Source organism: Aquarana catesbeiana, linkage group LG11, assembly GCF_042186555.1.
Source record: "Aquarana catesbeiana isolate 2022-GZ linkage group LG11, ASM4218655v1, whole genome shotgun sequence".
Classification (NCBI taxonomy): domain Eukaryota; kingdom Metazoa; phylum Chordata; class Amphibia; order Anura; family Ranidae; genus Aquarana; species Aquarana catesbeiana.
Genome location: NC_133334.1, coordinates 660,762 through 673,222, shown reverse-complemented (window position 1 = coordinate 673,222; position 12,461 = coordinate 660,762). Strand labels below are relative to the sequence as shown.

General features: G+C 49.4%; 1 protein-coding gene across 1 annotated transcript; it reads right to left on the bottom strand.

Annotated features, from left to right (window-relative positions):
• Positions 1-868: 868 nt before the first annotated feature.
• On the bottom strand, positions 869-12,242 carry MYOD1 (myogenic differentiation 1). Its single transcript, XM_073603930.1, has 3 exons — positions 11,668-12,242; positions 3,879-3,960; positions 869-1,407 (listed from the first exon to the last, which is right to left on the bottom strand). Exons 1-3 carry the CDS (start codon positions 12,211-12,213, stop codon positions 1,169-1,171), a joined length of 867 nt encoding a protein of 288 aa, XP_073460031.1. The 5' UTR covers positions 12,214-12,242; the 3' UTR covers positions 869-1,168.
• Positions 12,243-12,461: the final 219 nt, after the last annotated feature.

Below are 12,461 nucleotides of genomic sequence, written 5' to 3'. Positions count from 1 at the left end.
TAGCACCCGCCAGGGATGACCCGCTCTTCAAGCACCCTACAATCTTGTGACTTTGTGCAGCAAACACGGGGTTAAAGCCAGCAGGATGGTCTTCCTTTCTCATCACCAGCTTTAGCCCCTTGGACCCGCAGCATGCAGTTGTGGGGTGCTTGCAGAGTGGCCCTATTACTTGAATGGGTCGTGATTGGCTGGACGTAGCACCCACCAATAGCAGCAGGGGGTAGGGATTGGGGGAGGTGAAACTACAACTCAGCCACAGGATTTTACCCCCCCCCCCCCACCACCCCTCTAAGCGTGCCACTGCTGAATGCAACTAAGGGCTCATTCACAAGTGCGACTTTACTGCTGCTCCTCTGAAAAGTGACCCGAGTGTGTGACAGGTGGTGAGGAGGTGATATGTTGCCTGATTTACACCCATGTTTGCCGACGATTGCCATACGGTAATACGGCAATTAGAGGTTTAAATCAGGCATTAGGGGCGGCACTGTGCCCGGTGACTCCTCCCATGTTGTTCAGGTAGATCTCCGCCCCTCTAAGGTTGCCTCCCCCTGCACAGAAGTGACGACATTCCATGCACTCAGGATTTCCCTGTGTATGCAGACAGGACAAGGAGGAATCTCGAAGGGGTGACCCGCTCTTCATCTCATCCAATAATAGGTATGTTTATATACATTGAATAAGGAAAAGTCAACTGATCAGCAACCAATCACAACCTGTCACTAATCAGTGCAGGGAAGTCTGATTGGCTGTTGTAGGGTCCAGGGGCGGGGCCAGTGTTCCTGGGCTCTGGGGGTCGGAGAGCAGCTGCTGACATGGAATGACAAATGGCGACACGATTATAAATAACGTTCTTTATTTAGAAGTCATCCGCGGCATTCACACCATATAAATATAGAAAGTCAGCATTTGGCACAACACAAGGAAGAATATTAAATATCCCACCCATAGGGGGCGACTCTTATTTACAGCAATATATAAAAAATCTTACAAAAGTGGTCCACAAACTGGTCCTCTCATTGGCTGGGGTGAGGATACCCCTCTGCCATCACCCAGGCCTGAATGTTCCAAGGTCCAGAAAACGGGCAGATCTGGAAAAGGCTGCAGAGACCCGTCCTGTTCAGACTTCTCTCCGGAGAAATAAATAATGTCGGGGGCGCTAACCCTCTCCTTATAAGACCTGGTAAATGGAGCTGCTGCTTTCCTGAGGGATCTGTGTGCAACTGCTGGGAGAAGGAACAGTACTACTCCTGTCACTCAGTGTCTCCCCCTGCAGGGGTGAACAGGGACTGCCTTCACTTTCCACAGATGGCAGCAGGGCACAGCTGGGGTTCTCTGTGGAAATTCTCTCCACAATGCTGGACAGGCAGTCTAGACTGGAGACGACAGAATTCTTTCCGGGTCTTGTGTCTGAAAAGAAGACATAATATCAGTGAAGGGTGGAAGACTGGAAGAGGAAGGACCAGCAGAGAGAGAGAATGATTGCAACCCCCTTGGGAGATACCCACGGACCGCGTCATGGTGGCCCAATGACAGCAGACACATCTATGAGACATGCCAGGCAGCCAATCAGACAAATCGGGACACCAATCACTTTACTGTCCTCCTCTGGCAGAACAACGCCGTCAGCGCTCCCCCACTGTTCTCCTCCCCCCACTCTAAATTATTAAGACAAAAATAATTGTTTAGGATCAGAGGACAAAGAAAGAAATCACTCTGAGGTTAGAGTTAGGGTGGAAATTGGGGTTAGGTTTGGGGTTACAGTTGGGGTTAGGGTTGATGTTGGGATTAGGTTCCTGGTTAGAGCTGGGGTTGAGGTTAGGGTTGATGTTGGGATTAGGTTCCTGGTTAGAGTTGGGGTTGAGGTTAGGGTTGATGTTGGGATTAGGTTCCTGGTTAGAGTTAGGATTGATGTTGGGATTAGGTTCCTGGTTAGATTTGGGTTTGGGGTTAGGGTTAGGTTTGGGGTTAAAGTTAAGGTTAGGGCTGATGTTGGGATTAGGTTCCTGGTTAGAGTTAGGGTTGATGTTGGGATTAGGTTCCTGGTTAGAGTTGAGGTTGAGGTTAGGGTTGATGTTGGGATTAGGTTCCTGGTTAGAGTTGGGGTTGAGGTTGGGGTTAGGGTTTACGGTTAAGGTTAGGGCTGATGTTGGGATTAGGTTCCTGGTTAGTGTTGGGGTTGAGGTTGGGGTTAGGGTTAGGTTTGGGGTTACGGTTAAGGTTAGGGTTGATGTTGGGATTAGGTTCCTCGTTCGAGTTGGGGTTGAGGTTGGGGTTAGGGTTAGGTTTGGGGTTACGGTTAAGGTTAGGGTTGATGTTGGATTAGGTTCCTGGTTAGAGTTATGATTGATGTTGGGATTAGGTTCCTGGTTAGAGTTGGGGTTGAGGTTAGGGTTACGGTTAAGGTTAGGGCTGATGTTGGGATTAGGTTCCTGGTTAGAGTTGGGGTTAGGGTTAGGTTTGGGGTTAGGTTTGGGGTTAGGGTTGAGGTTAGGGATTAGGTTCCTGGTTAGAGTTGGGGTTGAGGTTGGGGTTAGGTTTGGGGTTACGGTTGAGGTTAGGGTTGATGTTGGGATTAGGTTCCTGGTTAGGGTTTGGGGTTGAGGGTTCACCCTAGAGTCAAGATTAGTATTAGATGACATTATTATTAACTCCTGATGGATATAATCTACACACATAGGGGGTTATTTACGAAAGGCAACTCCACTTTGCACTGCAAGTGCAGTCGCTGTAGATCTGAGGAGGACATGCAAGAAAAATAAAAAACAGCATTTTAGCTTGCACATGATTGGATGATAAAATCAGCAGAGCTTCCCCTCATTTCAGATCTTCCCCTCAGATCTAGAGCGACTGCACTTACAAGTGCACTTGCAGTGCAAAGTGGATTTGCCTTTCGTAAATAATCCCCATTGTTCCTTCGCTGCACAACATAAGAAATCACCCCTGGAGGGCTAGTGTTAGGGTTGGAGTTGGGGTTAGGTTTGTGCTTAGGGTTAATGTTAGAGTTAGGGTGGGGGTTAAGGTCTGGGTTTAGAGTTGGGGTTAAAGTTGAGGTTGGGGTTAGATTTGAGGTTGGGCTTCGGGGTAACCCTAGAGTCAAGATAACTATTAGATTACATTATTATTATCTCCCGCTGGATATATTCTACACACATTGTTCCTTTGCTGCACAACAGAATAAATCACTCCTGGGGTTAGAATTATGGTTGGAGTTAGGGTTAGGTTTGGAGTTGAGGATAAGGTTGGGGTTAAAGTTGGGGTTGGGCTTAGGGTTGGAGTTGAGGATAGAGTTGGGGTTGGGGTTAGAGTTGAGCCTTGGTTTAGGATTGGAGTTGAGGATAGGGTTAGGGTTGAGGTTGGCCTTGGGCTTTGGGTTAGAATTGAGGATAAGGTTAGGGTTGGAGTTGAGGTTAGGATTGGAGTTGAGGATAGGGTTAGGGTTGAGGTTGGCCTTGGGCTTTGGGTTAGAATTGAGGATAAGGTTAGGGTTGGAGTTGAGGATAAGGTTAGGATTGGAGTTGAGGATAGGGTTAGGGTTGAGGTTGGCCTTGGGCTTTGGGTTAGAATTGAGGATAAGGTTAGGGTTGGAGTTGAGGATAGGGTTGGAGTTGAGGATAGGGTTAAGGTTAGGGTTGGGGTTAACCACTGAGTCAGGATTATTATTAGATTACATATTATCCTCCTGATGGATATAATCTACACACATTGTTCCTTCGCTGCACAACATCAACATTGTTTCCCTGAATCACCTTCTCCTTCCCCATCATATCACCAAATATACAATATACACCAAATTACATAACAAACCATCATCAAACCGGATAGACTATGATAAAACATATGATCCATAATATCCAGGGGAAGGGACACACGGTACTTACCGCTGGTGCTGTCAGAGTAGTAGTTACTGTCGTAGCTGTTCCTCCTCCGGCTGGTACATGGGGGAGGTGCACTGTAGTCTATCTGTGAAGAAGGAGCACACTGGTCAGGCTACGGCCCCCTCAATCTTAGTTCAGATTCTGCCCCTCTGCCCTGGGTGTTGGTGGTCCCTGACTATCCCTGGAATTCAGACATTCCTCCATCTTTGATCCTCTGCTATTGTTATCACTATTAATGAGATCCCCCCCCCGTTATATCAGAAAGATGACCCACCATTACTGACACCAATAATCCCACCACATCAACATCTTCCGAAGATTCCATCTTTATAATGTACCAACCCATTCACTTGGTCACCAGTCAACCCATCTACCATACCTCCTTCCTCCTCACCACACCTCCTTCCCTCTCCTTCCTCCTCACCATACCTCCTTCCCTCTCCTTCCTCCTCACCATACCTCCTTCCCTCTCCTTCCTCCTCACCATACTTCCTTCCCTCTCCTTCCTCCTCTACATACCTCCTTCCCTCCCCTTCCTCCTCACCATACCTCCTTCCCTCTCCTTCCTCCTCACCATACCTCCTTCCTCCTCACCACACCTCCTTCCCTCTCCTTCCTCCTCACCATACCTCCTTCCCTCTCCTTCCTCCTCTACATACCTCCTTCCCTCCCCTTCCTCCTTACCATGCCTCCTTCCCTCTCCTTCCTCCTCACCATACCTCCTTCCTCATCACCATACCTCCTTCTCTCTCCTTCCTCCTCACCATACCTCCTTCCCTCTCCTTCCTCCTCACCATACCTCCTTCCCTCTCCTTCCTCCTCACCATACCTCCTTCCCTCTCCATCCTCCTCACCAAACCTCCTTCCCTTTCCTTCTTCTTCACCATACCTCCTTCCCTCTCCTTCTTCCTCCTCACCAAACCTCCTTCCCTTTCCTTCTTCTTCACCATACCTCCTTCCCTCTCCTTCCTCCTCAACATACCTCCTTCCCTCTCCTTCCTCCTCTACATACCTCCTTCCCTCTCCTTCCTCCTCTACATACCTCCTTCCCTCCCCTTCCTCCTCACCATACCTCCTTCCCTCTCCCTCCTCCTCACCAAACCTTCTTCCCTCTCCTTCCTCCTCACCATACCTCCTTCCCTCTCCTTCCTCCTCACCATACCTCCTTCCCTCTCCTTCCTCCTCACCATACCTCCTTCCCTCTCCTTCCTCCTCACCATACCTCCTTCCCTCTCCGTCCTCCTCACCAAACCTCCTTCCCTTTCCTTCTTCTTTACCATACCTCCTTCCCTCTCCTTCTTCCTCCTCACCAAACCTCCTTCCCTTTCCTTCTTCTTCACTCTCCTTCCTCCTCACCATACCTCCTTCCCTTTCCTTCTTTTTCACCATACCTCCTTCCCTTTCCTTCCTCCTCTACATACCTCCTTCCTCCTCATAATACCTCCTTCCCTCTCCTTCCTCCTCACCATACCCCCTTCCTCCTCACCATACCTCCTTCCATCTCCTTTCTTCTCATCATACCTCCTTCCTCCTCACCATACTTCCTTCCCTCTCCTTCCTCCTCTACATACCTCCTTCCTCCTCATCATACCTCCTTCCCGCTCCATCCTCCTCACCATACCTCCTTCCTTCTCCTTTCTTCTAATCATACCGCCTTCCTTCTCATAATACCTCCTTCCCTCTCCTTCCTCCTCACCATACCTCATTCCTCCTCACCATACCTGCTTCCCTCTCCTTCCTCCTCACCATAACTCCTTCCTCCCCACCATACCTCCTTCCCTCTCCTTTCTTCTCATTATACCTCATTCCTCCTCATCATACCTCCTTCCCTCTCCTTCCTCCTCACCATACCTCCTTCCCTCTCCTTCCTCCTCACCATACCTCATTCCTCCTCATCATACCTCCTTCCCTCTCCTTCCTCCTCACCATACCTCCTTCCCTCTCTTTCCTCCTCACCATATCGTCCTTCCATCTCCTTTCTTCTCACCATACCTCCCTCCTTCTCACCATACCTCCTTCCTCCTCATCATACCTCCTTCCCTCTCTTTCTTCCTCACCATACCTCCTTCCTCCTCACCATATCTCCTTCCATCTCCTTTCTTCTCATCATACCTCCTTCCTCCTCACCATACCCCTTTCCCTCTACTTCCTCATCACCATACCTCATTCCTCCTCATCATACCTCTTTCCCTCTCCTTCCTCCTCACCATACCTCCTTCCCTCTCCTTCCTCCTCACCATACCTCCTTCCCTCTCCTTCCTCCTCACCATACCTCCTCTCTCCTCACCATATCTCCTTCCATCTCCTTTCTTCTCACTAGGGCTGAAACAACTAATCGATTAATCGACAACTAATCGATTATGAAATTAATCGATTACTATTTTCATAATCGATTAATCGGCCAGTAACATAATGGGGTTAAAAATAATAAAATTAGCCCTTTATAGTACAAAAAGAGCAAATAATCGCTACTGTAAATATTACTTTCACAGTTCTACATTAAAAAAATTAACCCCTTACAGTAGTGATCATTTTCTTTTTTTGTACTATAAAGGGCTCATTTTAGTTTTTTTTAACCCCATTATGTTACTAAACATTTTAGACCTGGTTTACATCTTTGTGTTTTTTGGTGCTTTTTGCAGAAACACACTACAGTTCATTTAACATGGTTTTCTATGGGACACGTTCACAACTATACTTTTTTTCAGCCGCTGCGTATTTGGAAAGGGTCAGGGACTTTTTTTTTTTTTTTAACGCAAAACGGTGCTTTTTTGGTTCAATATACTTCAATGGAGAAGCTGCAGAAAAGCATGTAATTCGTTTTTGCAGCAATTTGTATTTTTTAATCTGCCCAACAACAAATTGGCCAAAAAACTGTATTTCTCTTCTAATAGTGTATATATAGTATATCTCTTCTGTCTGTTATTCTCAGAGTGGATTTAATATTTTGCTCCCTAACCATATAGTTGGTTGTTTATATTTACCACTGCATAGAGATATTTAAGAATACATTGTTTTTTTTAAAAAAAACTTTACATACTAACTAAATTATACACCACACTTTTTTTTAAGGTTATTAACCGATTAATCGATTAATCGAAACAATAATCGACCAACTAATCGATTATGAAAATAATCGTTAGTTGCAGCCCTACTTCTCACCATACCTCCTTCCTCCTCATCATACCTCCTTCCTCCTCATTATACCTCCTGCTCTCTCCTTCCTCCTCATCATGCTTCCTTCCCTCTCCTTCCTCCTCACCATACCTTCTTCCTTCTCACCATATCTCCAGCTCCTTTCTTCTAATCATACCTCCTTCCTCCTTACCATACCTCATTCCTCCTCACCATACCTCCTTCCCTCTCCTTCCTCCTCACTATACCTCATTCCTCCACACAATATCTCCTTCCATCTCCTTTCTTCTCATCATGCCTCCTTCCTTCTCATCATACCTCCTTCTGTCTCCTTCCTCTTCACCATACTTCCTTCCCTCTCCTTCCTCCTCACCATACTTCCTTCCCTCTCCTTCCTCCTCACCATACCTCCTTCCTCCTCATCATACCTCCTTCCCTTTCCTTCCTTCTCACCATACCTCCTTCCTCCTCACCATATCTCCTTCTATCTCCTTCCTCCTCACCAAACCTCCTTCCCTTTCCTTCTTCTTCACCATACCTCCTTCCCTCTCCTTCCTCCTCACCATACCTCCTTCCCTCTCCTTCCTTCTCACCATACCTCCTTCCCTTTCCTTCCTCCTCTACATACCTCCTTCCTCCTCATAATACCTCCTTCCCTCTCATTCCTCCTCACCATACCTCCTTCCTCCTTACCATATCTCCTTCCATCTCCTTTCTTCTCATCATACCTCCTTCCTCCTCACCATACCTCCTTCCCTCTCCTTCTTCCTCTACATACCTCCTCCCTCCTCATCATACCTCCTTCCTCCTCATAATACCTGCTTCCCTCTCCTTCCTTCTCACCATACTTCCTTCCCTCTCCTTCCTCCTCACCATACTTCTTTCCTCCTCATCATACCTCCTCCCCTCTCCTTCCTCCTCACCATACCTCCTTCCTCCTCATCATACCTCCTTCCCTTTCCTTCCTTCTCACCATACCTCCTTCCTCCTCACCATATCTCCTTCTATCTCCTTCCTCCTCACCAAACCTCCTTCCCTTTCCTTCTTCTTCACCATACCTCCTTCCCTCTCCTTCCTCCTCACCATACCTCCTTCCCTCTCCTTCCTTCTCACCATACCTCCTTCCCTTTCCTTCCTCCTCTACATACCTCCTTCCTCCTCATAATACCTCCTTCCCTCTCATTCCTCCTCACCATACCTCCTTCCTCCTTACCATATCTCCTTCCATCTCCTTTCTTCTCATCATACCTCCTTCCTCCTCACCATACCTCCTTCCCTCTCCTTCTTCCTCTACATACCTCCTCCCTCCTCATCATACCTCCTTCCTCCTCATAATACCTGCTTCCCTCTCCTTCCTTCTCACCATACCTCCTTCCCTCTCCTTCCTCCTCACCATACCTCCTTCCTCTTCATAATACCTCCTTCCCTCTCCTTCCTCCTCACCACACCTCCTTCCATCTCCTTTCTTCTAATCATACCTCCTTCCTCCTTACCATACCTCATTCCTCCTCACCATACCTCCTTCCCTCTCCTTCCTCCTCACCATACCTCATTCCTCCACACAATATCTCCTTCCATCTCCTTTCTTCTCATAATACCTCCTTCCGTCTCCTTCCTCTTCACCATACTTCTTTCTCTTTCCTCCTCATCATACCTCCTCACCATACCTCCTTCCCCCTCATCATACCTCCTTCCCTTTCCTTCCTTCTCACCATACCTCCTTCCTCCTCACCATATCTCCTTCCCTCTCCTTCCTCCTCACCATACCTGCTTCCCTTTCCTTCCTCCTCACCATACCTCCTTCCCTCTCCTTCCTCCTCACCATACCTCCTTCCCTCTCCTTCCTTCTCACCATACCTCCTTCTATCTCCTTTCTTCTGATCATACCTCCTTTCTTCTCACTATACCTCATTCCTCCTCACCATACCTCATTCCTCCTTATCATACCTCCTTCGCTCTCCTTCCTCCTTACCATACCTGCTTCCCTTTCCTTCCTCCTTACCATACCTCCTTCCCTCTTCTACCTTCTCACCAAACCTCCTTCCTCCTCACCATGCCTCCTTCCTCCTCACCATATCTCATCATACCTCCTTCCTTCTCACCATATCTCCTTCCCTCTCCTTCCTCCTCACATACCTCCTTCCATCTCATTTCTTCTCACCATACCTCCTTCCTCCTCACATATCTCCTTCCATCTCCTTCCTCCTTCCATCTCATTTCTTCTCACCATACCTCCTTCCTCCTCACATATCTCCTTCCATCTCCTTCCATCTCCTTCCTCCTCACCATACCTCATTCTATCACCTTCCTCCTTTTTCATACCTCCTACTTCCTTTAATCTCAGGGTTCTGAGGTATATTTTACGGACAAAACATGGAAAATTTACTGCCGGAACCCATTTTTTTAATGGCAAACTGAAAAATGACAGAACTTAAACCCGATATGGAAACACTGAAAGACCAAATAACCAGACATTTCCCGGGTTTACACTTACAATAGTCAACACATCGCGACACATTATCAGCCCCAACGACACCTTATCTGCCCCAGGGGACACCTTATCTGCCCCAGGCGACACCTTATCTGCCCCAGGCAACACATTATCACGTTATAGCCCCCCTGTGACACATTATTTGCCCCAGGAGACACGTTATCTGCCCCAGTGACACATTATCTGCCCCGGTGACACATTATCTGCCCCCCTGTGACACATTATTTGCCCCAGGAGACACGTTATCTGCCCCAGGTGACACATTATCTGCCCCAATGACACATTATCTGCCCCGGTGACACATTATCTGCCCCAGTGACACATTATCTGCTCCCCTGTGACACATTATTTGCCCCAGGAGACACGTTATCTGCCCCAGGCGACACATTATCTGCCCCAGTGACACATTATCTGCCCCCCTGTGACACATTATCTGCCCCAGTGACACATTATCTGCTCCCCTGTGACACATTATTTGCCCCAGGAGACACGTTATCTGCCCCAGGCGACACATTATCTGCCCCAGGCGACACATTATCTGCCCCAGGAGACACATTATCTGCCCCAGTGACTTATTATTGGCCCCGGCAACAGGATATCGGCCCCAGTGACACATTAACAGCCCCACGACACAATATTTGCCCTAGGAGACACCTTATCTATCCCAATGACACCTTACAGGCCCCAGCGACACATTAGCCCCAGGTGACACCTTATCGGCCCTGGTTACTTATTATTGGCCCCGGTGACAGGTTATCTGCCCCAGCGACACATTATCAGCCCCATCGACACATTATCACGTTATCGCCCCCCTGTGACACATTATTTGCCCCAGTGACACATTATCTGCCCCAGTGACACATTATTTGCCCCAGTGACACATTATCTGCCCCAGTGACACATTATCGGCCCCAGATGACACCTTATCTGCCCTGGTAACACATTATCGGCCCCAGCGAATTATTATTGGACCCAGCGACACGTTATCGGCCCCGGCAACAGGATATCGGCCCCGGTGACACATTGTTGGCCTCAGCGACACATTATCGGCCCCAACAACACATTAACGGCCCCAGGCAACACCTTATCTGCCCCAGTGACACATTATCGGCCCCACGACACATTATTTGCCCTAGGAGACACGTTATCTGCCCCAGGCAACACCTTATCTGCCCCGGGGACACATTATTGGCCCCAGCGACACATTATTGGCCCCAGTGACTTATTATTGGCCACGGCGACATATTATCGGCCCGGTGACACATTATTAGCCCTGGCGACAGGTTATCGGCCCCAACAACACATTAATAACCCCAGGCAACACCTTATCTGCCCCAGTGACACATTATCAGCCCCAGGGACATGTTATAGGCCCTGGTGACACATTATTGGCCATGGCGACACATTATTTGCCCCAGTGATTTATTATTGGCCCCGGTGACAGGTTATCGGCCCCAGCGACACATTATTGGCCCCGGCGACAAGTTATCGGCCCCGGCGACACGTTATTGGCCCCAGCAACAGGTTATCGTATCCAGAGACACATTATTGGCCCCGGCGACAAGTTATCGGCCCCGGCGACACGTTATTGGCCCCAGCAACAGGTTATCGTACCCAGAGACAGATTATCTGCCCCAGAGACACATTATCTGCCCCAGAGAGACATTATTGGCCCCAGCGACAGGTTATTGTCCCCGGTGATACATTATCAGCCCCAGAGACACATTATCTGCCCCAGAAAAAGGTTATTGGCCCCCCCGACGCATTATCAGCCCCGGCGACACATTATTGGCCCCGGCTACACTTTATCAGCCCCAGCGACACATAATCAGCCCCAGTGACTTATTATTGGCCCCAGCGACACATTGGCCCCGGCGATAGGTTATCAGCCCCAGCTACATATTATCAGCCCCAGAGACAGGTTATTGGCCCCGGCGACAGGTTATCGTACCCAGAGACACATTATCGGCCCCTGCAACACATTATTGACCCCGGCGACGCATTATTGACCCCAGTGACAGGTTGTTGGCCCCCGCGACACATTATCAGCCCCGGCTACACTTTATCGGCCCCAGCGACACATTATTATAAATTTACTGTCGGTTGGTAATATCCCCATTCCATCCATCATGGTCTCCCCACCCCGTGCCCCCCTATCGGACTCACCATGCCATCGGAGCAGTTGGACCCGGGGCTGGAGGTGTCGGAGTCCCCGGAGTAGGGTTCTATGTTGGGGTAGGAGTGGGGGTCTCGGAGGTAGGTGTCCGGTTGGGGGTCTCGGAGGTAGGTGTCCGGTTGGTGGTCCCGGAGAAGGCTCTGTAGGCTCTCGATGTATCGGATGGCGTTTCGGAGGATCTCCACCTTCGGGAGGCGCTGGTTGGGGTTGGGGCTGGTGCACCTCTTTAGGGTCTCGAAGGCTTCATTGACTTTGCTGAGTCTCCTTCTCTCCCGCATGGTGGCGGCTCTCCTCCGATCGGCCGAGCTGGTCTTCCTCTTACACGCTTTACAAGCCCAGAGAAGACATCGGCCGGCCTGGTGGTGGCCACTGGGGGCGCGGATATGCTCCTCCTCCTCGGGGCCACCCTCCGGCTTCAGCAAAGTCACCAACCGCGGCTCCAGATCCTCCAAGAAGCTGAGATCATCGTACAGATCGTACAGACAAGACTCCCCGAGATCGGCCACTGGGGGCGCTCCGACCGACAGCAACTCCATCTCCGCGTCTCCCCCCTGTGTGAGACACCTGTCCTTCTTATAGGGGGGGACCGACCAATCCCGGACCGGCACCACCCCGGGGGGGGCTCTGATTGGAGGAGGGAACTTCATATGACGATATTATAGAGGGGGGCTCTGGTTGGAGGAGGACATCCCCTCATATCCCGGGGGGGCAACTTCATATGATTGGGGGGGCACGATATTATAGAGGGGGGGCTCTGATTGGAGGAGGGCACCCACCCCCCCTC